The 25,445-nt window shown below is 40.4% G+C and overlaps 5 protein-coding genes across 10 annotated transcripts; 4 read left to right on the forward strand and 1 right to left on the reverse strand.

Annotated features, from left to right (window-relative positions):
- Positions 1-517: 517 nt before the first annotated feature.
- Positions 518-3,853, forward strand: LOC116197062 (acyl-CoA-binding domain-containing protein 1-like). Of its 3 annotated transcripts, none has more exons than XM_031527068.1 (7): positions 518-631; positions 748-1,269; positions 1,703-1,808; positions 1,907-2,007; positions 2,527-2,618; positions 2,844-2,941; positions 3,310-3,853. In XM_031527068.1, exons 2-7 carry the CDS (start codon positions 773-775, stop codon positions 3,490-3,492), a joined length of 1,077 nt encoding a protein of 358 aa, XP_031382928.1. In that variant the 5' UTR covers positions 518-631; positions 748-772; the 3' UTR covers positions 3,493-3,853. The 3 variants fall into 3 exon arrangements, with proteins under 3 accessions (XP_031382928.1, XP_031382926.1, XP_031382929.1); XM_031527066.1 differs by having other exon boundaries at positions 532-667; XM_031527069.1 differs by lacking the exon at positions 3,310-3,853 and having other exon boundaries at positions 596-1,269; positions 2,828-2,941.
- A 560-nt stretch (positions 3,854-4,413) lies between these two features.
- On the forward strand, positions 4,414-6,249 carry LOC116197518 (reticulocalbin-2). Its single transcript, XM_031527686.1, has 6 exons — positions 4,414-4,936; positions 5,037-5,139; positions 5,256-5,321; positions 5,470-5,628; positions 5,728-5,824; positions 5,996-6,249. The coding sequence occupies exons 1-6, from the start codon at positions 4,444-4,446 to the stop codon at positions 6,113-6,115; spliced, it is 1,038 nt and encodes a 345-aa protein (XP_031383546.1). The 5' UTR covers positions 4,414-4,443; the 3' UTR covers positions 6,116-6,249.
- Positions 6,250-11,980: 5,731 nt separating this feature from the next.
- On the reverse strand, positions 11,981-13,687 carry LOC116197969 (protein PLASTID TRANSCRIPTIONALLY ACTIVE 7). 2 transcript variants are annotated; one of them, XM_031528259.1, is made up of 4 exons: positions 13,532-13,686; positions 13,330-13,392; positions 13,186-13,242; positions 11,981-12,472 (listed from the first exon to the last, which is right to left on the reverse strand). In XM_031528259.1, exons 1-4 carry the CDS (start codon positions 13,580-13,582, stop codon positions 12,137-12,139), a joined length of 507 nt encoding a protein of 168 aa, XP_031384119.1. In that variant the 5' UTR covers positions 13,583-13,686; the 3' UTR covers positions 11,981-12,136. The 2 variants fall into 2 exon arrangements, with proteins under 2 accessions (XP_031384119.1, XP_031384118.1); XM_031528258.1 differs by having other exon boundaries at positions 13,186-13,392; positions 13,532-13,687.
- Positions 13,688-17,687: 4,000 nt separating this feature from the next.
- LOC116196030 (RNA-binding KH domain-containing protein RCF3) lies at positions 17,688-22,016 on the forward strand. The gene is made up of 8 exons (XM_031525537.1): positions 17,688-18,720; positions 19,403-19,882; positions 19,986-20,234; positions 20,577-20,810; positions 20,984-21,063; positions 21,158-21,266; positions 21,383-21,509; positions 21,711-22,016. The coding sequence occupies exons 1-8, from the start codon at positions 18,040-18,042 to the stop codon at positions 21,728-21,730; spliced, it is 1,980 nt and encodes a 659-aa protein (XP_031381397.1). The 5' UTR covers positions 17,688-18,039; the 3' UTR covers positions 21,731-22,016.
- Positions 22,017-22,535: 519 nt separating this feature from the next.
- On the forward strand, positions 22,536-25,237 carry LOC116196031. 3 transcript variants are annotated; one of them, XM_031525540.1, is made up of 3 exons: positions 22,536-22,717; positions 23,387-24,165; positions 24,421-25,237. In XM_031525540.1, the coding sequence occupies exons 2-3, from the start codon at positions 23,390-23,392 to the stop codon at positions 24,890-24,892; spliced, it is 1,248 nt and encodes a 415-aa protein (XP_031381400.1). In that variant the 5' UTR covers positions 22,536-22,717; positions 23,387-23,389; the 3' UTR covers positions 24,893-25,237. The 3 variants fall into 3 exon arrangements, with proteins under 3 accessions (XP_031381400.1, XP_031381398.1, XP_031381399.1); XM_031525538.1 differs by having other exon boundaries at positions 22,549-22,719; positions 24,385-25,237; XM_031525539.1 differs by lacking the exon at positions 22,536-22,717 and adding an exon at positions 22,731-22,983 and having other exon boundaries at positions 24,385-25,237.
- Positions 25,238-25,445: the final 208 nt, after the last annotated feature.

Below are 25,445 nucleotides of genomic sequence, written 5' to 3' on the forward strand. Positions count from 1 at the left end.
ATTCATAATTTTAAGGAAATGGGGAATTATTTAAAATTTAAAAATGAATTTTAAAAATCATTGCTAGCTTTATAAAAGTTCAATCAAGAAATCTCAAATTGAACTCATTTTATCAAAAATTATTCAAACTCGCGAAACTCAATAAAAATTTAGAGATTTTACGATTATTATTCTTTCGTTAATTAAAGCTAAGGATTTTATTTTTTTTAGATTTTAAAGTTATTTTTCTATAAATTATATGAATTATTAATATAAAATATATGACCGTGATTATATATATGAAGTATTTTGCATGAATTATTTGTCGAATTCTTCAATTAATATTATTTAGTGTGATTTTGAAATTTATCCAATTATAGTTTATATAGTGTAAAAATTAAATTTTCTATATATTAATATAAATTATAAAATGACTGCAATTAGTGTCTTCGTATTTTTTTCTTATAATAAAATCTTTTTTTATAAAATTCGTGGAACGCACGAACCACAGGGTCAATAACACAGTATATGCATATATAAGCGCATATACAAACAATACATGCATATACACGCATATACGTATAGAGAGAGAAGGAGCTAAGCCTGCCTGCCTTCCTACCACCGTCACATCCGTCCATTGCCATTCCCTACGGTGCTCGCCTCTCTCTGTCTCATGCTTACTTTGTAGGTTAGGGTTTTGAATTTCTTCGTCTCCTTCTTCGGCAATCTTTCCCTGTATCAAATAATCATTTGAGCCTCTGCGATCAGGGGATCTGGTCGTTTCCATATAGCCATGGCTGACTGGCAGCAGCTCCTCCAGTCGATCCTCCTCGGTCTCATATTCTCCTACCTTCTCGCCAAGCTCATCTCCATCCTCACCTCCTTCAAGGAAGACAACCTCTCCATTGCCCGTGCTTCCTCCTCCCCCGATTCGGAGCCGCCCAAACTCCGCCCCGAGCAGCCGGCTGCGGCGGCGGAGGAGGCTCACGACTCCGGCGCCGACGCGGATTCACTCGCTGCGGAGCATGGCAGCGTGAGGAACGAAAGCGTTGTTGGCACTGAGGATGGCGGAGACAGCGACAGTGACTGGGAGGGAGTTGAGAGCACCGAGCTGGACGAGGTCTTCAGTGCGGCCACAGCCTTCGTGGCCGCTGCTGCGGCGGATCGCCTCTCCCAGAAGGTCTCCAACGATGTGCAGCTGCAGCTCTACGCACTCTACAAGATCGCCACTGAGGGCCCGTGTAGTACTCCTCAGCCTTCCGCTTTGAAATTGACTGCAAGAGCTAAGTGGTATATATAAATTTTTTTTTCCTTCTTTTCTGTAATTATAATTCGTAATCTCATTATGATGAGAATTGCGTTCTTTTGATTAATTTAGGGAAGGCGGGTTAGTGCAAAACATCTACCGGAGAAGCAAATTGCTTTCTTAGGACGATACATTAAGAACCGTCGGCTTCATAATTAATTCATCTACTAAATCGTCCGCTGATGTTTTGCTCCCTCCCACAGTATGATTTCTGCATGCTTCACCATGTGAATGGGTTCCAGTTAGAAATTCATTATATGCATTAGCAAGCAATCGAGCAGTCTGTTCCAAAATTCATACGGAATTGTTATATGGGTTTTTGAAGTTTCAGTTTTGTGGGTGGATTCTTATTCGTTCATTATAAGTCAAATTTTCTGCTGGTCAGAGCAGATAATTCAGTTTAATTGATTTATCTAGGCAAGCATGGAACAAACTGGGTGCTATGCCTCCTGAAGATGCGATGCAGAAGTATATCGACATTGTCACAGAGCTGTATCCGACTTGGGCTGCTGGATCGAGTCTGGTGAGATCAAACTATGTGTGCAGCTTCCTGTTCTTACCATTGGTCATCATTTCTTCTGTTGCTTAATTTTGTTTATGTTGCTGTCCTCTACTCTGCAGAGGAGTAAAGGTGGGGATCGTGATGCCTCAAGCGCAGAAGCCAAAGGACCCATGGGCCCAGTTTTCAGCACATTCGTCTACGAGGAAACTGGAAATGAGCTGTAAGATACTCAGAAGTATTAATCCTAGTTTCCTGTATTTACTGAAGAATCAATCATCATGTGATCTCAGTTGAAGTTAAATTATGTTCAGGTGTGAAAGTTTTTAATTTTAGTTATTTCTTTTGGTTTTGAAATGTTTTCTGCATGTATATAGACTTCGAGTTGCACCGCCTTATACGCATTCCCATGCATTGCTCTGGCAATTTATTGGCTTTTCTCGCTGCATCCCCTTCTGGAGCTCATGCAGTCTTAGCTATAGTTCATTTAGTCTGGCTTAAGCTCTTCTACATATTTATTAATATAACTTTGCTTTAAACCAGCATCAAGTGCCTTGCTTGCCTTGTAAATCTCATCTGGGCAATTAAATGTGTGCATTGGTATAGACCTTGTCGGTGCCTTATCTCTTCGCACATGGGCTGCTATGATTGACTTGTCTTATGCATCTGGATGTTTATCTTATTAGGATCTGGCAGTTTTACTATTGTTTTCACGTTGTTTATAGATGCTTTTCTCTTTCAGGAAAATGGATGCTATACATGCTTTTGCAAGAGAAGGTGAAGTTGATAATCTGGTTAAATGCATTGACAGTGGTGTTGGTATCAATGTCAAAGGTAATAATTCATCCTTGTATATTGGAAGTTTTCCCGTGGATGCATAAAACCTTTTTGTTAGTTTCACGAATGTGGATGAATTTGTAGGTTATATGTTCCACGATTTCAATTGGTCTCTGACATCTGATTCTGTATTTTAGAAATAACAGGCCTACAGGGGAAGAGTTTTTGCTAGCTTTGACTGTCTATATATTCACTATTTGAGACAGTTTGACATGATTTCAGATAGCGAGGGTCGGACCCCATTGCACTGGGCTGTTGATCGCGGTCACCTAAATGTCATTGAGTCGCTTATAAGCAATGGTGCTGATGTGAATGCAAAGGTATATTTTGACTAGTTCTCGTTTGGTCTGTGATGCACACAATCTTCGCGTGATGATACTTTTCCCCATCGATTCTCTTGTACGCAGGGATATCTCTACCTTTTTGCCATCTCTCGCATTGCCAGTCTTAAAACTCTTGAATCTGAATCCTTGCTTAGGGATTATACTATGATTTTTAGATTTTAATGGTGAAATCTACATTGATTTCCTTTTTCCTTTTTGACCATGTAATGCTTCTGGGTTATGCTTCCATTCTCAAAGTGGGCAGGAAGTGGAATAACCGTAATATTGATGCCACATCTTCTGAAGGAAACCTTTTTCCTGGATCTGCTTCGGGTTTTATCCTTTTTTATATTCTCTATGCACAGGATAACGAGGGCCAAACACCGCTGCACTATGCTGCCGTTTGTGACCGAGAAGGGATAGCAGATTTCCTTGTGAAGCATAATGCAGGCACGGAAATTAAGGACAATGACGGGCTCTCTCCCTTGGATCTCTGTGAGGTGAACTGGCCCTGTATGAAGCCTGCTGAAGAAGAGCAGGCTGACTAAATTTAGACTCTGGCTAATGTATCCTGTTGCTGGAGCTTAACGCTTGCATTTGAATCGTTGGTCAATGTATATAGAATCTTTACATGATAGCCCCCTTTCTAGTTCTGTTTTGCCCCTCGGGCTTCAAAGTAGATCGATCGGGGCGCTGCTATTGACCCCAACCGGCAAGTTGTGCTTCTCTCGGGTTTTTTAGTGAAGAGAATTTGAAGGCATTTTCATAGAAGGCTGTGCTTCCTTTTTTCAATATTCTTTGGTTAGGCAGTATGTGAGAACTTATGCCTCTTCTGCCACTGCTGCATTATTGTGTTGAACATTTTACAAACATCTCTGGACCTTAAGATCAATACGTTTTTCACCCTTACATTGCAGTTTTGTTATTATTAATTAATGGATGGAAGCGTTGGCATAGCTTGTTACAAGAAATGGGGAATCAGTTCATGAAAGGGTCAATGAGAAACTCTGAATCCACAGATGCAATGTACACTCTCCATCTCGAAATGGGAAAGTAAAAGAGTCAGTGCATTAAGAATAACTTTTTGCAATGTGATATTCCACGATCAAAAGTTTATAAAAAGGGTGGAATATTTCATGATAGGAACGAAGAAAACTTCTAGCATGACCGATGCAACGTACATTCTCCCATAATCGAAGTGGGAAATATTGCATCTAATGTACATCCTCCATCCCGCGAGGGGAATATCGCATCCTATAAGGATAGTCCGAACCATCGTGACAATGAACTGAAATCCTTTCTTAAGTCAAGGGCCCATTTAGCCATTGATTAATTTGGACTCCTTTCGAGATCCCCTAACATCTAACTGCCTCAAACCGTTTTTCCCGCCACCCTGCCCCCTCCCCTCTTCCCCTGCCCTCTTCCCTTCCATCTCTCTTACATGATGATGACCATTCCCATCTCCCAACTACAATTACTCTCCTCCAATCGGTCGAAAAATGGCGAAGGCGGTGGTCTACGCTCTTCTCGCCGCCGCTTTCATCATCTTTCTTGTCACCTCCCCAGCTTCCCAGAAAGGCCATGGCCGTGATCGCTGGCTTGCTGCAAACCGCCGGCTCGGTTCCAAGTATCCGGCCCCGAAGTTCGACCCGCTCGTGACTGAGATTGAGCGGAAGAACGAGGAGAAAAGCCCAAGCCACTACGATGATGATCACAGTCTTATCGGGAACCTCGACGATCCGTCAAGCATGTACTTTGACGATAATGGGAAGTTGAACATGACCTTGAGGCTCACGGTGTTGTTCCCTTTCATCGACAATGAGCCGAATGATGGGCTTATCAGTTCTAAGGAGTTGGAAATGTGGTACGTGAAGCAGGCAAAGGATCTGTTATTTTATCGGACGCGGAAGGAGATGGATTATTACGATAAGGATGGAGACGGGGAGATTTCGTTTAGGGAGTATCTTCCTCAGTTTTCGGAAGAAGACATTGGTATTGGCTAATCTGATGTAAATTTTATGACGTTTTTATTCGAAGCAGACATGAAAACATAAAATCTCTCAAAACTAAAGGCTGTTCGAATGTCCGACAGAGAAAAACAGAATGGGCCACGGAGATCCCGGGTGGTGGAAAGAGCAAATTAACAATGCCGATCTTGATCGTAATGGGACCCTCTCCTTCTACGAGTTTATGGAGTAAATTCAGTCTTTCCTCTTGCCTTTTCTGAAATTCATTAATATGAATAATTTCTGAAAATTTAATTGATATTAATTGATTGTTAAGAGTTCTAACGAACACTGCTTTCTTGCAGCTTCTTGCACCCAGAAGACAGCAACAACATAGAGATCCACAGATGGCTCCTGAGAGAAAAATTGAAGTAAGCAAAATAGTCCAATGAGCCGAAATGAGATCATAACTTCAACTGATTCTCAATTCATATGCGGCATCATTTTTGGGATAACCGACTTTATCAAGTCCCTCAAAATTATTACTATTGATGGACATTATGTTTGCACGACTTATAGGCGCATGGACTCGGATCGTGATGGGAAACTCAACTTGGAGGAGTTCATGGACCACGTCTATGCTTTCTACAAGACTTACGCTGAGTTCGAGAACGGTAGTGCTGGGGACGTACCCCAACCGGAAGAGAAGTTCGCTGATCTTGATGTGAACAAAGACAAGTAAACTTTCCGAACGTTTTGCTTTCAACTTCTAGATTTTTCTTCTGCATTTGGCCGATGTTAATTATTTGACACATTCTATTGGAAAAACATTTTCAGGGGGTTGGACGTAGAGGAATTGATTCCGATGCTTCCTTATCTGCATCCGGGAGAACTTTCTCATGCTAAATATTACAGCAGCTATCTCATTCATGAGGTTTGTATATTATTTCCATCTAATTCAAAACGTCGTCGAGAATTATGATGAGCTTCTGCCACAGAGGAAGATCGACATTCTTCCTGCTTCTGCATTATTTACTCTCGGCATGTCGAGGAAGATCGGTGAGGTGAAGTCTAATGTGTTTATTTCATGTATTTCGTTTTTCAGGCTGATGACGATAAAGATGGTAAATTGAGCCTCGGGGAGATGTTGAACCACGAAATGCTCTTCTACACCTCCCTCTTGGATGTCGATGAAGACGACGACGATTTCCACGACGAACTCTAAAAAATTGATCATCAGTACTAGGCCAGTTCATTCCAAGAAAACAAAATAGAATTTTGATTGTCGTCGGTCTCTTCTGAAGAAGAAATTTTGTAACGAAAAACCTCCAAGTACTATGCACGTAGTATATGTGTATATCATTTTTTTTTGTTATATAGAAAGATCCATGAGCTTAGTACTTATATGCGTATATCTTATTTTAACTTCTCCATGTTCTTAACGAGTTAAACTGTAGGCCTAGTCCGACGGTGCCCGAAATTATCACTAGGTACACCCTATCGCTATATCACAAATAAGTGCAAATATCACTTGTATTCCTGCCCCGCAACTCTCCGAAAAAGTATCACTTGTATTCCTGCGTTTCAAATGATGGAGTAATGGTCTATCACAAAGAGTTTATTATTAGCCCTTTCTATACCTCTGATTCATCGAAGGAGCCCCGTGACCATACCATGAGTTTATGACCTCTAATGGAATCGAAATCCCATAAATAGCACGCTATATTATCGTGTCTGTATTGAGGAGGCCTGCCACTTAACTATTGTGGATGGGACTCCCTAGCTCCCAGCCTAACTTATATTATTATTATTACTGTTTTTTTTTTCCTTGGTGCGACCCTAATATCTGTAAAGGATCCATGCTAATTCAGTTCAAATCGGATCGAACGAGTAAAGCTTTCCCAGTGTTAATATTTTATGTTTACAACACTCGAACTTGAAATCATGCTTAACAGAGAAGAGCGTTGAATCACTTGAACCAACCACAATGGTTATTATTGTTGTTGCTCTTTTAGTTCTTTCGGGTGGGTAAGATTCCATTAGCAACCTCAATTTAATTTCTATAGTTATATGAAATGGTAAAGAATAATATTTTATAAGATCTGTGAAATGGGGCTTACTGATTGGAAGAAATCACTTGATCATAAAGATTAGTACAAGACCAAAAAGAATATGTTTTCTTTTTGTTCCTTGACTGAGTTGAATTTGGGATTCAAGTTTCTAACTGATAATAATAAGTAATGGGTTAGGGGAAGCAGCTTTTGGGAAATGAATAGTTCAATAACCACTTCCCCCCACGCACCCCATCACTATCTAATGGATAGTGCTTCAAAGCACTATTGGTCCCTAATTTCTTCCATTATAAATGTTGAAAATGTTGACTGCATGCAATGAATCTTTTTGTCACCCATTTTACTTTTATGGATACCAAAAAATTCGGTGATCATCACTTTAACCGACGGGCTTCATTTATGTTAACTGTTGGATTAAAAGTTTTATGTGAATTCTGAGCTCTTATATGTATGCACATAATAAAATCACAAAAGGTTTGGAGATCTGATTAGATTAATAATCTTATCCTGATAGAGGTAAAAGCGAAAAAATTATGGACTTTGTTGATTGCGACCGAGTAAATTAAAAAAAAAATCGTTTAATTACTTAATGTGGTCGAGTATAAAGGAAGAGGGTTGAGTTGAGTTTGTCCCCCTTCTTTTTGTTAGTGCTCTTATTAATGGTACACCAAAAGTTCAACCTTCCTAAATGCTCTGAAAAGTTGTATGTCAATTTCAACTGGGAATAGGATAATATGGGAATTGCCGCAAAACACATATATAAAGTTGTTTTGAAAGCCGGAATGTGAGGACCAAAAGCACAGCCCTTCAAAGTGCATGCCAAATTGCCAATGCCACGGTGAGTTTGGTACAGCAGACAAAGAAAGACACCAATTAATAAAAATCTGACTCTATTCTACACATGGTGGAAACAAAAGGAAAATAAAAAGAATATTCACGTACGGTTAATTAATTTTTATTCCATATGAAAATAAAGTAGCTAGCTAGGGTTTATCTTAAAGCAAACAACATGAAGCCACATTAGTTCATTATATCTAGAAGAATTAGAATATACGTACTGAAGTCTTCCACTTCTACCAGCATGAAAATCATGATAAAGAAATATATTTAATTATTTATGTCTTGCGAAAACTATTACGTACGTATGCTCTATTCATTAAAAAAATCGTACATATGCTCTAGCTAACAGATTGTTAATTTGAAAGGAACACGATTTCGCCATTTCTTAAGGAATGTTAATGTTGAAGGAATCGATTATGTATATCAAAAAAATAATTTGAACTAGACGACGTGAAAGAAAAGTTTCCACAAGAACAGTAGATATAGTATAAGGTATACTACACTGTTAAATCGTAGAAGGAGGAGGTGTAAGATTTTGAGATATTTTAAAGGTCTATCGCGTAGAATTAAATAAATGGGGGCAAATGTATGCATGGCATATTAAATTTACGCTCTATTACTATGCCCTAAGTTAATCCTCTTAGATATTATTTTAATTACTTATTACTTAAGAGGAGAAAGGTGCAGGACACGATGTCAAACGCATAGCAAAAGGCAAGCCAAGACAAATGATAAAAACGGCCAGAATTTCTGGTGAAGGTATTATGTGTAATGGTTATAACATATGAAAAATTTTATTTTTTAGGGTAAATTTCGAAGACATCCTTTATAGTTTGTTAAATGACTTGCGATATCCCGTTTTTTCAAAATTAGTCACACATCATTTATCATCTTGCTGACATGGCATCAAGAGTATTAGTTTTTGTGACATGCATCACATGGATGCACGTCACCAAGTCTAAACTAAACCGAATCCGACCCGATTTTATATATTATATACTCTTTCATGTTTTTCAATCACCAAAATCAGGTTAGATTCGAGTTCGAGTAAATTAGATAAAGCGGGTCGATTTGTTGATCTTGGTGATAAGGCATCCACGTGGCAAAAACTAGTACTCTTGATGCCATGTCAATGGAAGGGGGAGTGTCCCCTTGGATTAGTTGGATGGAAAAAAAAAATTGAAAAGAAGGGGTACCATTCATTATTTAAATAAATTACATGAGTTGTCATCGAAATTTACCCTTTTTATTAATCATAATTTTTTTATAATATTTCTAAATTTTTATACTGGGTTACTAAGTAGGGGTGTGCACGGATACAAAGTATATCTGGAACCGGTCGGCACCTACCCGTTAGGGTAGGGTCCAGGTAGCTCGTATTGAAAATATGGTCGAGTCCGGGTATTAAAATAAAGAATCGGTGAAAATCGATTTCGATTTTGGTTCCAGTTCCCACCTACAGGGTACCCAGAATCGGAACCGGAACCGGTATCCTGAATTAGAGATATTTACTAATAAAAAAAAAGCGTAAAGTTACTGCAAAAAGCAGAATGTAAAATTGTGCACAGTTGCTACTCGACCAAACGAAGAACGACAACAGTCCTCACCATTTGAGCTTGGCACGTAGAGATTAGTTCCTCGATGACCTCAATTTGATCCTGCATAAACTCACCGCTCAGTTAATCATTGGCCATCGAAGCTGCCTGGGCTCTATTCTCTTGGTCGTCATTACAAGAGTTGAGAGATTTTTTAGGGCAACAAATTGAATGTAAGTTTTCAAGGGTTTTAAAAGCACTCTCATGCTTGAAAATTTTTTTCATTTTTTTCTACTTGTCGATCCATTGGTGATTGACAAACTCCTCGGAGCCCTGTAGGTGGCTTCCTCTTACCGTGGAAAAAGGGTCTAAAAATAAAAAATTGTGTCTTAGTAGTATGTCCGAACGATGGAGATGATGGATGACTAGAATGCAAACTCACTTGTTCCTCTCCTCTACTTCTTCTTCCAAGTGCAGGATAACCCCAAGGGGTTGTAATTGAATACATGAAGCAGAATCAATGCTCTTGGCTCTTTGTGGACAGTGACTCCGAACACCCCTTATGAGGAAGACGACGAACAGTACAAGGATGGGGCATGTTTCTAAAAAAAATTTTAAAAAATTTGTGGGGTTATTATTCAATTTTAAAAAATTTACAAGTTCCAATAGGATACTCGGAACTTATGGTATAATACGAATTTCAAGTAGGTTCCGGTTTCAAGATTTAACATGATAGGATCTGGTTCTAAAAATCTTGGAACTTGTCCTTACAAAATAGGATCCGAGTATCATGAAAAATACAGGGTATTCGAAATCGATTACCCCTATTGCTAAGAACTTATTGCCTTATACAATGTGAAATATTCGTTAAGACTTTCTCGAATTTGAGGGCGCCCGGGCCATGCAAACCCTTTTGGGGAGAGTTGTCTCCATATACAAACACGTAGAATGGACCTTATGGAAGTGCTTTCTTTTTCGATGTCAAAAAGGAACAGTGAGGTTGATTACTTTTGTGTGTCTGTTTGTGTCGTAATGAGGCAATATTTCATCAGCATCATCATTTCACTTCAACCCCCATTTTTTATTCATCTTTTGCCTTAAGTCGATGGTGGGGAGCCGAATTTTCATTGGTGGCTTATTTTTCCTACCGCAATCACACCTCACTCCAACATATATAAATTCATGAACTCCTCTCCCTCCTACATCACCTTGCAGTACTCATCAATTGCTCAAACTCTAAAAGACCCAGCAATTATCTTTTAGAAAACAAAGAACATTTGCAATATTGCTAGTTATTATACATATATACACAGCTCGACGTCCCACACATTCAAAGGTTCAACAATGGCTCGCTGCTATAGCTTGTTCAAGGCCTTTGTTATAGTATCCTTCCTCTTTTTTCTGATGACCATTCCATCGTCTTTAGGTGGGCATTAATTCAATTAATAACTAGCTAGCTAGCTTTCAAATAAATATGAATTATTGGTAATTAACTTCTTTTAATTTCATTAATAATTTGCTGAGCAGCTAGTTTTGTAATTAATTCATAATTATTATTTTATGTGTCCAGGAAGAGCTGATTATGGAGTTCATGCAAGGAACCTTCCTCTAGTTAAGGTAGCTATATGTGATTTACACATTGAAGTCATATATATATCCCTTTCTCTTTGGCTGCTAAATCAATATATATACAATGTCCTGTCATTTATTTAGACGAACTGTGTGCACACATCCATGCTTATGACGTTCTGGCTATGTTTATTTTTCTTTTCTTTCTTTCCGGTGAATGGCTATGTTTATCTTTGATCTCAAGGGAAAATATCAAGTGAGACGATGGTCTAGATTCGGTGCGGAACCTGTTACAATTGCTTTGAGGTTAAATTTCACATGCAAATTTACGAAGTTCGTAATCCGTAGCTAACACGCCTTGTATATGCATGATTTCGTGCATGGTTCTCTGCTAATTACAGTAAATCATCTCGTTGATTTGATACATACGTTGTTTTGTTTTTTATTGGGAAGACAAATGCAAGGAAGGTGTTGGAGGTGAATAATGCACTGTTGGACTACGATGATGTCTGTCCAAATCCCAGGCATGATCCCAGGAGGAAACCTGGCTGCAACAAGTACTTCAATCCTTGATTAACGGTGGTGGTTCTTGCTCGAACCGGACATAAAAGGATTCTCCCCCTGCTGGAAATAATCGTATCTGTTTCCTGTGTCACAGTGAAGAAATCTCAACAACGTAATATATATATATATATATATATTATACATAGTAGATGTGCCTCTCCCAATATGTAGATACAGCAGCCAGTATTGGCAAGTACGTTTCTGTATTACCACGTCCATCTCTATAGATTGATAGTTAATAACCGACACGCGAGCGGAAAAGACATCATATGTACGCCAACTTCACAATGAGTTTCCAGATGGTATCTTTAATTATAACCTCAACCGTGGGTGCACTTAATTAGTTGGAAGCTTCTAAATAGCTTAAATGATTGTGTTATATCATCTGTTTTTATCAATAAAGAGGATGAATGTTGTTAATTAAAAGAATAAAAGAAATAAGACAGTGATCGTATGGGTTATCTACTTTATATAATCAGGAGTGCGAATCTTCATCGGCGTATCCATCCATTGAGCAAGACTAATTTACCGATCAGGACATCGATCTATGGAGCAATACTTTTCTTTGTTTAACTGATTAAGTACTTAATTTATCAAAGAGAACCTAACTATCAAAAGATCCAAGAACAAACACTGGTTCAGATACATATATCGTAACACTCGAGCTCAGGTGAATTCTTCCTTCAAGTAACCGGGCCCAGGCTTGAAGGGGTCAGACTCTGCGTAGGCCTCAGGTCGATAGAATCCAGAGTCATTCACACGGTTACTAAGCACGTGAAGGATTGCTTTCTTCGTGCTGCCATATTCATCCCGGTTGTTCTCGACATATTCCTTGGCCTCAGCTGCAACTTCGTTGATAAAATCGAAGCGGTTGTCTTCTGAGAGCAAGAGCCTTTCGATGTCCATTGTTAACAGCTTCCCGCTTTCCTTTATCTTCCTCTCCTGCTCCTCGAGAAAAGGCACTCGCTCTATCTGATTCTTCAGCATGTCATCTTTCTTAGTCTGCAAGAGAAACAAGATGCTCAATCCTTCTCCATCAGTTGGAAAAAATGGTCAGCAAAAGAACCATCTACGCAATCCATCTACAATCCAATCTTTTCTTGTTTCCACGTTCCTCTATGAATAAGTCGAAATCTCGGGAAGGCATTTATTGTCATAAGCCCAGCAGCCCTGCCTCCAGTCCTCTCGAGTTTCAAGATGCAAAATATTAGCATCGACCCACCTCACCTCCCCAACTAAAGAAGAACGAGCCATCTAGATAAAATGTCCGCTATGCCCCACGCACATGCTGAATTCACAATTAACTGTCAGCACCACACCAGCGAGATTCATTCGAGAGAGCTCACTGTTTTTCCTTGATCTTTCTTGTACTATCGATGAAGCAGGAGCTCCATTATAAATGCCCATTTCTCCCCATTATGCATGACAAGCAATCGGCATTGCCTCCCGTCAACTCCAAGTTCAACCATCATCGAGCCAGAGGCTCGCAAATTCTAGACTTTTCGCTAGACTAAATTACCCAAATTCCGACATATTCATATGCAAATTAAGCAGACATAGAGCCACGAACACAGTACACAGTTTGGACATAATCATTCAGCCCATTGCGGCTGCGGCCATTTGTAGGTTCTGAGCGAACATACAAATTCCCAAACTTCACCGTCCAACTTAACGAATAGAAATCACACAGCGAAGAATTCGTTTTGTTCACTCACCAGTTTCCGCCGCCTCCAAATCCTCCGGCCGCGCCCGCCCTGAGATTGGGAATTTGCCTGCACAAACAAATTAAGCACGGCACATCGACTAAGAAACAGAAGGAGACACGGCGAGAAAGAGCAAAAGAATTCAAAGTCCAGAACCTGCGATCTCAGTGAGAACTTCACTGATCCCCGTCCCCAATTCTCCGGGCTTATCTCTCTCCGCTGCAAGAAGGAAGCTTATCAATCATTGATATGCGATTATAAAGAGAACAATTCAGTAGTCAGCGTGAGAAGCTAAAGCGAAGAGAGACTTGGGCAATGGATGAACTAAGTCGAGTGAAGAGGGAAACGGGAGGCTTACTACAGGTGAAGGAGACGACGACAGAGGGAAGCGCAGCGTCAAGGAAGCCATGGCAGCCGGCAGGCGTTCACTCCTCCGGTCCTCTCTTCCTCAGTCTCGGCTCAAATTTTATCCTCGTAGAAACGGCAGTGGAGAAGCGTTGTCGTTATGGGCTTTATTCTTGTTGGGCTGAAATAGTGAGTAAGCCCACGATCGCATGAATGCCGCGTGATGATGGGCCGAGTTCTGACTGTGAGCCCATCATCTATCCATCCGTCTATTATCTATGCTATACAATACTTACCCTGAAAAAGACTTGTGATGTAACATTCACTTTCGGTAATTGCCCATAGCAAAATAAAAGAGTAAATAGGTAACTTCGTCCCTGACTTTTCAATTTCATCCATGACTTTTCGGTTACATCAATTTGGTCATCTACTTTTGCACTGTTACATCAATTTCATTCTTAACTTTTCGGTTACATCAATTTGGTCATCGACTTTGCACTATTACATCAATTTAGCCCATGAGTTTTCGCAGTTACATCAGTTAGTGCTACAGTTGCATCAATTTGGTTCTTGTGTGATGTGGTTGCATCGATAAGGTCCTAATGAGACATCAATTTGATTCCATGCCACATCAATTTGGTCATACCGTTAAATATGGTCCCTGACGGCATTAAATGGTTGCAAATTGTTACATCAATTTGGTTCTCGTGCTACATCAAATTAGTCGTTGCGCAATTTCAAGGTCCTTAACCTCATCTTCGTCATCGTCATGGGGCTCTTCATTAAACGAATGAGAGGGATCAAGACGTGTACTGTCCTTGGCCCATTGGATAATCTTCTTGACTTCATTCTCCTCATTGCCAGGGTTCGAGCAGCTAGGGTCTCGATCTCGGCCGTCGCAAGCGAGCGATGTCCCTGAGGGGACTAGATTCGCGGAAGCCACATAATGAGAAGATGATGAAGACAATAAAAGATGACGATAACCTCCAAGAGTAACGAATCGAGCAGAGAAATCATCGCTCGGGACAGCCTTCAACCCGTCGTCAACTTGAGGCGGAGGAGGTGAGGGCTTTGGTCGCGGGAGGGATGGAGTCGGGGGAGGAGATTTGAGAGCTTAGAAGCGGCGAGAGAGATAGGGATCGAGGGAATGAGAAGCAGAGCGGGCACCGTGAGAGTTGAGGGAAAGCTTGAAAAGGACATAGTCATGCGCGGCCTACAGAAGCTACTCCGTTTCGTCCATACCTAAAGGTGGATTTTCCGAGGGTCGGAGGGGGAGGTAACTAAACAAGCCCTGAAACTCCATCTCCAGAAGGGGAATAAGGGGGCATGGGTAGTTAGGATGAAGGAAGGGTTCCTCCTCTTTCTGAAGAAAAATGGGACAGAGTGAGGCCTAGAAAGCAGTTGTGGTTCACCGCAGGGGCAAAGTGGAGATAAGTTAAGCTAGAAATGGAAGCTCACATGAAGAGAGGAAGATGAAGACGGAGAATAGGAAATTCATTTGAAGTGAAACTGTGGGACGAAAGAGAATGAGATACAAAGAGAGAGAGAGAGAGCAGATGAAGAATATGATAATTTGAGGTTACATCAATTTGTCCATGCGTTACATCAGTTCAGTTCATGAACAAATTAACGAAACAGTAACATAGTCTGCCTTTTGCCATGGGGATGTAACCGAGGATCGATATGATGTCACACCAAAACTCGGGGACTTGTGCACCAGTCATGAACTAAATTAATGTAACAGTGCAAAGTTAATAATCAAATTGATACAACCGAAAAGTCAATGACGAAATTAATGTAACAGTGCAAAATTCGAGGATCAAATTGATGTAATCGAAAAATTAGGGACGAAATTGATACAACTTGCAAAATTTATGGACAAAATTACCTATTACTCCAAAATAAAATCATAAAACAAGAGCCATGTGACAAAAGGATATAATAATAAATTTACTTACTTTTATTTTAGCTATCAACCGCACTTTTCCTTTTTTTTTTCCTCTCTCCTTTCATTTTCTCTTTCTCTAATTCTCTTATCTCTTCTTTTTCGTATTCACTTCGCAACTGCTTTTTCCTTTTCACATCTATCATTTTTATTTTTTAATAACATTTTTCATCTATTATTTTTTTTTATTAATTGCCTAAAAAACATAATTTATTTCACATTTTATTATTCTAATACAAACTTTTTTCTTGACGTAAAAATACACGAACTATTAATTTGATATCAATTTTAGTATGTCTAAACTTTTTCGTTTACGAGAATTTATGGCCACACCCTTCGATTTAGCTAGCCGAGGTCGGCGGTGACCTTATAGGGGCGATTGTGCACCTTGATGAGGCCCTTATTGCCCGAATTTAAAAAACAAAAAGAACAAGTAAAATGAAAAAAAAGAATGAAGGAGGTAGGTGATGAAAGTCTTATCGGCAGCCACCATCCTCATAATTTGGGATCGCTGGAGACTTTTGCAGTCAACCTCGATTGGACGGGTGGTGGTTATGGTTGAGATCCACCCATCAAAAAAATGGAAGTCGTGCTAATATTGATCTCAGATTGATAGTTTATATATTTTTAGGTCAAGAAAAAAAGTTTATGCTAGAATTGATAAATGTGAAAATTTTGTTTTTTTAGACAATTAACCATTTTCTTTTCTAATTAGTAAAAATATTTTTTTAATCTCTATAAAAAAATCTACGCATACATTATAAAATTATGAAAAATAATTATACCTTTTAGTTTTTAAAAAGACAAAAGAGCAAATTATAGCGGGTAGCCTTTTGTCTATTATAATTATAAAAAGCGATCAACCACCAACATTCAATCACTTAACTTGCGTTTGGTTTTCGAGTTGGATAAGTGATCAAACTCAGCTTGATTTTGTGTAATGATTTTAAGTATTGATAAATATATAGATATATAAGAATATATATATATATATATGTATGTATATATAGATGTGAAAGTAGATGAAAAATTTACTATTAAAAATTAATTTAAAAATGATTATAAAAAAGTATGAGTGATAGAGTATTATTAATTGAAGTTTTAAAATGATTAGGAAAAAGTATGAGTAAAAATGTATTATTAAACGGAAAAAAAGACAAAATAATACTTATTTTATTATTAAATTTGAAAAAAATAGAGTTGAATTGGGTATAATTATATTATAATCCAAAAAATAAAGAAAGCCTCACGGTTTTTTTTCTTGATTCTCTCTTTTCCTTAGATGAATCACGTAGCATAGTAAAAGTCTTACGAGATAGGTGAGCTGCTCAGGTAAACATGGTACTTATTAATTTACATGTCAACTCAAAATCATATGCGAGTACGTGATGCTATAAATAAGGAAATACAATGAGCGGGGCAAATATGAAGATGAAATGGTAAGGTTGTGGTCCGAAATAAATTCTCGTTTTACATGTTTTTGGATAATAAGAAAATGTTTTGGTTTTTTTTTTACTGTTATGTTTGATAATAAAATTTGATTTTACTTAACTTAATTTTACTTTTTTCATAATTTAACAAAATAATTATTAACTTTTTTTTATCTTTTTATTCAAATTCTCTTTCAAAATTTTTTCTTATATATTATCTAAATTAAATTTTTAATACTAAATTTTATCAATTATTCATTATTATTTCTTCAAGTTCAACACTTTTTTCCTTAATTCAATAGCAAAATTACTTTTTTATCTTCTTCTTCAAATTTTTTCACGTACTTTTTTTTAATTACTTTTATCTTTGTCTCATCCAATCAATCTAAATAAAATAAAATAAAATTTAATTTCAGATACCAAATACTATATTAAGATCGAAAGTGGTGTGGGAGCCACTTCAATGTTGACTGAGAGAGAGGGAGAGGGAGAGGGAGAGGGGGTGCATGGCATGCACTGTGCACTTACCCATGAACGAGAATGAAGGGTCAGGATCTCCTCTCGCATGTACCGACTTACACGTGGCGGAATCCTGATCCCGAAGTGAATGAAAAGAATCGGGTCACAGCACAGGATCAGAATCGGTGGACAGCGGAATCTAGTTTTGGTAACCACCTCATCTCATTCGCCTCGCCCCGAGTTCGTGTCGTGACTGACGGTACGGTGAGGTTATCCCCGTCAAGTACGCAGTGGCAAAAGCGTCGTCGTTCGTTTACGTGACTTTTCCTGTTCCTCTCTCCACACAAAAAAAAAAAAAAGGAAAGAAAGAGTAAGAAGAGAATCCATGGCAGAAGATGTGCATGCAAAGTCCAGAGTGCAAGCGCGAGCAAAAATTTGAACTGAAACGAATCTCTCATCAGATCCGTCGATTCCCCCGATAATCTCCGGTTCAATTTCCTCGGACTTTCTCCGGCTGCCAAATCTGATCGGAGAAGAAGAGGACGATGATCTGAATCGGAGGACATTTCGGAAGAACCCTAAACCTCCTGTGGTCTGGAGTCTCATTAATGTCCTAATTCCCGATCATTGACAGTAGGTGGAGGAGGAGGAGGAGGAGATTGGGCTGTGTTTGATCGGACTGTAGATATGGAGAGATCTAGATCTAAGCGGAGCTACTACTATGACCAGGACTATGAATCCGAAACCCTAGGCAGGACGAAGCCCCGGTACAACAATAGCCATCACCACCAGCACCACCATTACGCCCCCGGCCCCCCCGCTGGTCACCGGCACCGCGGCGGGGTCGGTGGCGGCGGAGGCGTGGGCCACCGGCAGGATCCGTCGCTGTCTGTCACCACTAATTACCGCATTCTCTGCCACGACATGCGGGCTGGTGGCGTGATCGGGAAGGCGGGGAGTATAATCAAGAGCATCAGACAGCACACCGGCGCGTGGATCAACGTTCACGAGCTGGTCCCTGGGGACAGTGAGCGCATCATTGAGATTTCGGACACTCGGAGACGGGACCCTGAAGGGAGGATCCCCAACTTCTCACCGGCCCAGGAGGCTCTGCTTGCGATACACGAAAGGCTGCTTGAGTGTGAAGGAGGGTATGGTGGCGGCGGTTACGGGGAAGATGGTGGCGGCGCCGGCAGCGGGAGGGCAGTGACTAGGCTTGTGGTGTCGAGGGCCCATGTGGGGAGCTTGCTGGGGAAGGGAGGGAAGATTATTGAGCAAATGAGGATTGAGACAAAGACTCAGATTAGGATTTTGCCGAGAGACCAGACGCTGCCTCGCTGTGTCACGATGGCTGATGAAATCGTTCAGGTTCAACTGCTATGATTCAAGCTTCTAACTCGGGGAGTTCTTTGCTGCCAAAATTGAAAACTTCGGGCTTTGGAAAGTTTCCTAGACCGATTAAACAAACAAATTGAAAATTTATCGGGAGTTTGTGGAGATAAGAGACATAACGGCTCCACTCGGACCATATACGATGAGAATAGCGCGGTTACTTTCAATGCAGGTCACTTGTGCTGAATGGTTCATGAACCTCTAACAAAGACTTTGAAATATCAGTTGCCATGTTTTTTCTGGCAATTAATGGACTCCTGTTAAAACTATGGAGAAGTTACTGCTAGTTGGCCAATTATGCTAATGATATGTAAATGTCGAAGTAGTAACAGCTGTTTGAGCCGTTATGATGGTTTTAATGATCCGAGCAAGGTGAACTGTTTTATTCGGCTGCTGTTTCTAGTGGTTTACATTAAAATCTGGTTCCCGTCTTTCCAACTGGGAAGTGCACATTTTTGAGCTTTGAACTTCATTTCACAGTAAAAATAACGAGGCGTTTGATGCTAATAATATATGATCAGTTGTCGTGAACGCATGCGGGATAGCATAGCAGCTAGAATGGAAAGCCTTGAGACTGCAGCTTCTGATCAACCATTTTGGATGTTGAAGGTTCACTCTTAAGGAGTTTGTCATGTCTAGTCATTTTCCATTCTTGCAGGTTGTAGGGGATGCAAATAATGTGAAGAGTGCCCTAGCAATTATTTCTTCTCGTCTGAAGGAGAGTCAACATCGAGACCGCAGTCATTTTCAGGGACGAGTTCATTCACCGGACCGATTTTATCCTCCTGAGGATGACTTTGTTCCCCATGGCAACCACCCCACACGTCGATCATCCATCGATGGGAACAATTTTGGGTCAAGATCTGGTTCAACCAGCATGAGAGGCAATAATCACGGCCCTCGTGCATCAGGCTTCCCAGTAGAAGCTGATTCTACTCCTGTGGCTGAGAACTCACAGCCACTTGAGGGGGAGGAACTCATATTCCGGATACTTTGTCCGAGTGGAAAGATTGGTAATGTAGTTAGTGAGACTGATGGAATAATCGACTTACTTCATAATGAAATTGGTGTAGTTGTAAAGATCAGTGACCCGGTGGTTGGCTCAGACGAGCAAGTGATTACTGTTTCTTCTGAGGAGGTACTTGTATTCACTTGTTTGATGCGTTTGATTTAAATTAGTAGTAAGAGATACAATGGTCGAAATTATTGACCAGTTTTCTGTTTTGCCTTTCTACAATTAGGGTCCTGATGATGAGCTATTCCCAGCCCAGGAAGCGTTGTTGCATATACAGACTCATATAGTAGATCTTTTTCCTGATAAAGACAATGTCATAATTACGAGGTTACTCGTGCCATCGAGAGATGTAGGATGTTTAGAAGGAAAAGATGGATCGTTGTCTCATATAAGGAGACTGACTGGTGCAAATGTACAGATTCTTCCTAGAGAGCAACTCCCCACTTGTGTATTTGGAGGTGATGAACTTGTTCAGGTTTGTTTTTCAAATCACCAAGTTCTCAGCTCTTACTGTAATATTTGATATGTGTTCTGGACCTTATTTCGGTACTTTAGATCAAAAATTTATATTCTTTATGTGTTTTTGCATATTAGTGTCATTGCCTGTAGTGCGCATATGAGAAATGATCCCTCAGAAGTGGAAAGTTGGAATAAAATATATCCCCCTGATTTGATTTCTGAAATGGCTAGTAGTATACGGATCAGCATTCTATTTATAGTTGAGGTCTTATTTAGCTGAATAGGGCTTGCCTGACATTATCTGTTTCTTTCATTTTTCTGGTTTTCTTTTCTAATCTCTCATTTCATCATGTCGCAGATTGTTGGAGAAATCAAAGCAGCCAGAGAAGCTCTCGTCGAAGTGACGTCAAGGTTAAAGAGCCACTTATATGGGGGTTGCTTTTACAGAGATTCTCCATCTCCTGGGACTACCACTGGAGAGGCTATATCTCCTGACAAAGCAAATCCCGTTCGTGATGCTCAGACTTCTGCTAATCCCTCCACGGCAGCCTATGAGAGTATGCAGAATGTTCCAGTGGCCCAGCCACCAAAGGTTACTTTTTGTCAAAAATATCCAGTTTTTACATTTAACCTTATTCTCTTGTCATTTTTATTTTCTGTCAGGTTTGCTCCTCATTTTGTTTGTAATTGTACCATCTCCGTATTGTGTATCTAGCAGTTTGGAGCTCTTCTCCGTGGTTAGTTTTTTTTCCTGACATTTTGTAGGATAATGGAGGTTGTGGCATTGAAAGTGGTAAACAGACTGAGGGTGGTCGCCGTGAGGAAGGAGCTAGCGGGTTGAGTAGGTTGTGATCATCTTCTTTTTCTGTCTCATCCATTTGTGTTGAGAAGAACCACTTTCTGTTTTTTCGTATTTTTACTAACTCATTTCTCTTTTAGGATTGCTGTGCCTCTGGTCACTAGGAGCACACTTGAAGTCGTTATACCAGAGCATGCAGTGCCGAAGCTCATAACAAAGTCGAGAAACAAGCTTTCTCAGATAAGCGAGGTGAATATACTCTCCCACATTACCAACCTCCGCAGTCCATAGACTGAATGTCGCCTGTGGTTGATGCTTTAGAATTTAATGAAACACGAGACACCGATTTTTTATTTGTGGAACAGTTGTCGGGTGCAAATGTGATCCTCCTAGAGGACAGGCCAGATGTAACGCAAAAGATCATCCAAATATCGGGAACTCCAGAGCAGGCAGAGAGAGCCCAGAGTCTGCTTCAGGGCTTCATTTTGAGCAGTAAATCTCTACCTCCCTTTCTCCTCTTTCTTTTGACACGTCTCTCTCTATCTCTGTCGTATGCATTTTGAGCGGTAAAATGAGAAAAAAAAAAAGACCGAACACATTTTGCATTTATGTCAAGTCTTAAAATCCTGGCCTATTGGTTAAAACTTCTTTGAAGCCCACTGACAATGCCAATTGTTGTTGCTCCCTGTTCAGCTCAAGAAGATGGCCAGTGATTCTGCCGTTGGACACAAGTATGGCGCCTTGCAAAGTCATAGAGAGGTTCGGCGCATATATTTTGCTGGTAGTCGGTTTGACTTTTTGTCTTATGATTAGTTTAGTTTGGCCTTTTATGTACATCCCAGGCCAGCGGCATTGTAGCAAGCAACTGACATTCTCTGCTCCAATCCAAATGTGGAATTGGTATTCTTTTGTCCTGCGGATCAGTATGGTGTGATTATTAACAATTCCTAATGGCTTGCTGCCGATCTAGTTCCGACCGGCTTTCTGCTTCCCTGTCAATATCGATGTTATATTCATCATATTGATATATATATATGACCCGAGGAATGAAAACCTTGGGAGAGTTTACATTATAAAATTGGAGGCAGCTGCCACTATACAGCATCAATCAAGGGTGTTCGTGAACGAACAGATGACACACAAGAAAGTATCACCATTATTGGAATGACCATAAATGCATGATGATGAAGTGAGTAGAAATTTGAATAACCGTTAGGAATTATTTTATAATCATGTGGAATTATTATGTCTTTTTTTTTTTAATAAAATGCCACCGTTTATACTTTATTATAAGGTCCGGACTCTTTCGATCCCATGGCGTGGCCTATTTTATTTTATTGTTTTTTCCCATCATCCACATCGGATTCAAGTATGGGCTGAGCTTTTAGGGGGTGAAGCCCAGCCCATTTTTAAAGCCCCATTGCACCGCTTCGGCCTCCCTCGCGACATGCTGATGATATTTGTGTATTTATTTGGTTTTATTTATTTATTTATTTTTATTTTAATGAGACGGAGAATGATGTAAAAGCCAAGGAAGAGCGAAGGACAAGACAAAGACTTCATTTCAATCCGCTCGGTTGCGATGATGTCTCCCCCTCGCCCCTCCTCTGCTGTCTGAAACCCTGCCTGCAATCTCTCTCTCTCTCTCTCTCTCTCTCTCCATCCTCAGCTTCATTTGTGGCATTTCTTGAGAATCCAAGGTGTAAATCCCGCGTTCTCTCTCTCTCTCTCTCTCGTCATTCTCAGCTTCCACTTTCCCATACGAACTGCAGCAAGCTCTTAACTTCAGAGCGATTGAAGTTCCTGAATCTCATCTCCTTTGCTTGTTTCGGGTCCATTTCTGAGCCGCCACTGGGCTGCTCTGTAAACACTTTGATCCTTCTGAACGTTTCTTCTTTGGAAATTGAATTGAGGTTTTCGCGTGGAAGGATGTTTTCTTCGAGTAGTAGTACTTCGTACCGAACAGGTGGGAGAATGGTGTTTTACCTGTAAGGGGCAGCTGATAAGCTGTGATGAATATGGAACCTTGTTTTATGTATGTCAATTTCGTGTGCTCTTGTTCTTCTTGATTGTTCGTGATCCCATTTCACTTCAAACTGAGACTGTGGCGGAAGATCTTTTGTGTTTTACCTCATGAATTAAAATTGAAAGCGGGAATAGGTGTGGCTCGTTGACAATCCTTCGTACTTCGCCTGTTAGCCTCAACCACGATCTGACTAGTTAGCTCGTAGTCCTCTTCTGTCTCCTGTGGTGGGTGAATAATGCCCCAAGAGTATCATATATTATGTCGGCAGAGTTCCGTGATTAAGATTTTAGCATTTGCATAGTGTCGTTCAGGAAACCTACTGAATGCCATTTTGTGAAAATAGGTAATGGAGGCAGCAGATACCGGAGATCCATGGCGCTGTAGGCCCAGTTTGCGGGCCATCCAAGATGATCTTCCCCATGTATCTTTCAAGCCACCAACATCGTCATCAGCATCCGACTGCAGTTCTCCTCAAGATAAGTCCACCACCACCGATGGGCCAAACCCGCACCTACCGCAAGATGCGAAGTGGTGGCTGCTTTTGCGACCCGACTTAGGGCAGCAGCTAAATACATTGGAGGCTGAACTTTCTTCCCTTAGTGGCCGATATGGGACTGAAACGGCCAAATACAGCAAGGATCATCAACTGCATGAAGAATTTTCTGCCCCTACCTGTATGAAGGACGATACTCAGTCTTCAGTACCGCCTCCGTCTGATCATCACTCTCAGGATTTGGAATTCGATAGTCTGAACTGTTTGGCTGCTGGCCAGGCCAAGAAGCACTCCCCTGAGATGGAATTGCTGTGGATGGGAGGTAAGAAGGCTGGACCATGGTGGAGAAGTGCGGGTAAGGATGAGCTGGCTTCCTTGGTTGCTCAGAAATCGCTCGAACATATTGAGAACTGTGATCTTCCACAACCTCAGAAGAAACATTTCAGGGAGCAGCCATCTAATTATGTACATAATGTTGATCGTAAAAGTTCGATATCTTCAACTGTAGAGTTGATCTCAGAGAAAGGTCTGAGCACACAGGAAATCATCAATTCACTGAGTATGGATGAAATAGACTCCATTGCTAGTGATAGTGCTTGGATTCGTGATGTCTTGGATGGAACCTTCAGGTATAATATTCGTGCTCTTCCCATGATGATGTATGTATACTGGTAAATCTTTTGTGCCTAATTTTGTTGAAAACCAATATCCTTTTCCAGAATTTTCTTTTTATGAATGCAAAACTTTTAGTTTCTTCGTAGTCAAAATCATGATCTCTGTTTTAGCAATTTTAAAACTGTTGCGAGTGGCTGGTAGATGATGTATTGACTTGCTGGTTTCAACTTCAGCTGCGGTGATATATACACTTTTATCTTCCACTGCAGTGGCAGTCACAGTGAAACTGTCGCCGAGGATCAGAGGAATCCGCAGAAAGGACCCGAGAACAATTATAGCACATCTCAGCTGTTAGAAGCTCTGTGCCACTCTCAGACACGTGCAAGGGAGGCTGAGGAAGCAGCCCAACAAGCATACACTGAGAAAGAGCATATCGTTACTCTCTTCTTCCGGCAAGCATCCCAGCTCTTTGCTTACAGACAGTGGATTCAGCTGTTGCAGCTCGAGAGCTTCTACCTCCAGCTGAAAAACAGAAATCTCCCAGCACCCGATCTTTCCCCGGGAATACTACCCTGGGTTCCACAAAAAGGGAAGACACGAGTGCTGGAAGCGCCACATAAAACTGGGAAGAGAGGGCATGGGAAGGGCAGATCCGCTGTTGGTCTTGCAGTGGGCTTAGGCCTCGCCGGTGCAGGCTTCCTTCTCGGTTGGACTATGGGTTGGTTTTTATTTTCCCCCTGAATCAACCCTACTTGTGAATGATGGATGCCGGTCCCAATTTTAGTCTCTGATCAAGCCAAGACTGTCCCGCGAACATGATCACATCTTAAGAGAAAATATGTTCAAGGTAAGTGGTGTACATTTATTCATTGTGTTGTGGAAGTTCTGCACATGGCTCTTGACGTGCTTAAATTCGATGTCACTTCAGATGGAGAAGATCTTCGAAGCGTATATATAATGATTTGCTGTATATATGAATATTGTATATGTACCAGTCATCTGATAGATCTCACAATTGATGTATGTATGATGTTCGGTTTTCTGAATAAAAAATGCCGAGAGGAGTTGTACTTTTGGCGGTCAATCTTCTAGAAGGCAGATCAAAAGCAATGGTATGGATTGGTCGGTCATTATTAAAATCAGGTTTTGTTGTTGACAATTGGTTTGGTCCATGACAAACCCAGTTGCCTCCCAGTTAATTAATTAATTTCCTTAAAAAAAAATTACTTTCGAAACTGTAGATGATGCTATAAGATGGGAGGAGCCAATGGGGGGGACCTTGACCCCGTTCAGG

This window comes from Punica granatum, chromosome 2, assembly GCF_007655135.1.
Source record: "Punica granatum isolate Tunisia-2019 chromosome 2, ASM765513v2, whole genome shotgun sequence".
Lineage (NCBI taxonomy): Eukaryota > Viridiplantae > Streptophyta > Magnoliopsida > Myrtales > Lythraceae > Punica > Punica granatum.

Excerpts from the sequence above, each read along its gene's own strand:
- LOC116197062 (XM_031527068.1), top strand. The coding sequence starts at position 773 with ATGGCTGACTGGCAGCAGCTCCTCCAGTCGATCCTCCTCGGTCTCATA. Across the intron at positions 1,809-1,906 it reads GGGCTGCTGGATCGAGTCTG|AGGAGTAAAGGTGGGGATCG; the intron begins GTGAGATCAAAC and ends TCTACTCTGCAG. Across the intron at positions 2,942-3,309 it reads GTGCTGATGTGAATGCAAAG|GATAACGAGGGCCAAACACC; the intron begins GTATATTTTGAC and ends CTCTATGCACAG.
- LOC116197518 (XM_031527686.1), top strand. The coding sequence starts at position 4,444 with ATGGCGAAGGCGGTGGTCTACGCTCTTCTCGCCGCCGCTTTCATCATC. Across the intron at positions 5,322-5,469 it reads CTCCTGAGAGAAAAATTGAA|GCGCATGGACTCGGATCGTG; the intron begins GTAAGCAAAATA and ends CACGACTTATAG. Across the intron at positions 5,629-5,727 it reads CTTGATGTGAACAAAGACAA|GGGGTTGGACGTAGAGGAAT; the intron begins GTAAACTTTCCG and ends AAACATTTTCAG.
- LOC116197969 (XM_031528258.1), bottom strand. The coding sequence starts at position 13,582 with ATGGCTTCCTTGACGCTGCGCTTCCCTCTGTCGTCGTCTCCTTCACCT. Across the intron at positions 13,393-13,531 it reads CGTCGTCTCCTTCACCTGTA|CGGAGAGAGATAAGCCCGGA; the intron begins GTAAGCCTCCCG and ends TCCTTCTTGCAG. Across the intron at positions 12,473-13,185 it reads TTTGGAGGCGGCGGAAACTG|ACTAAGAAAGATGACATGCT; the intron begins GTGAGTGAACAA and ends TTTCTCTTGCAG.
- LOC116196030 (XM_031525537.1), top strand. The coding sequence starts at position 18,040 with ATGGAGAGATCTAGATCTAAGCGGAGCTACTACTATGACCAGGACTAT. Across the intron at positions 18,721-19,402 it reads TGGCTGATGAAATCGTTCAG|GTTGTAGGGGATGCAAATAA; the intron begins GTTCAACTGCTA and ends CCATTCTTGCAG. Across the intron at positions 19,883-19,985 it reads TTACTGTTTCTTCTGAGGAG|GGTCCTGATGATGAGCTATT; the intron begins GTACTTGTATTC and ends TTCTACAATTAG.
- LOC116196031 (XM_031525538.1), top strand. The coding sequence starts at position 23,390 with ATGGAGGCAGCAGATACCGGAGATCCATGGCGCTGTAGGCCCAGTTTG. Across the intron at positions 24,166-24,384 it reads GTCTTGGATGGAACCTTCAG|CTGCGGTGATATATACACTT; the intron begins GTATAATATTCG and ends TTTCAACTTCAG.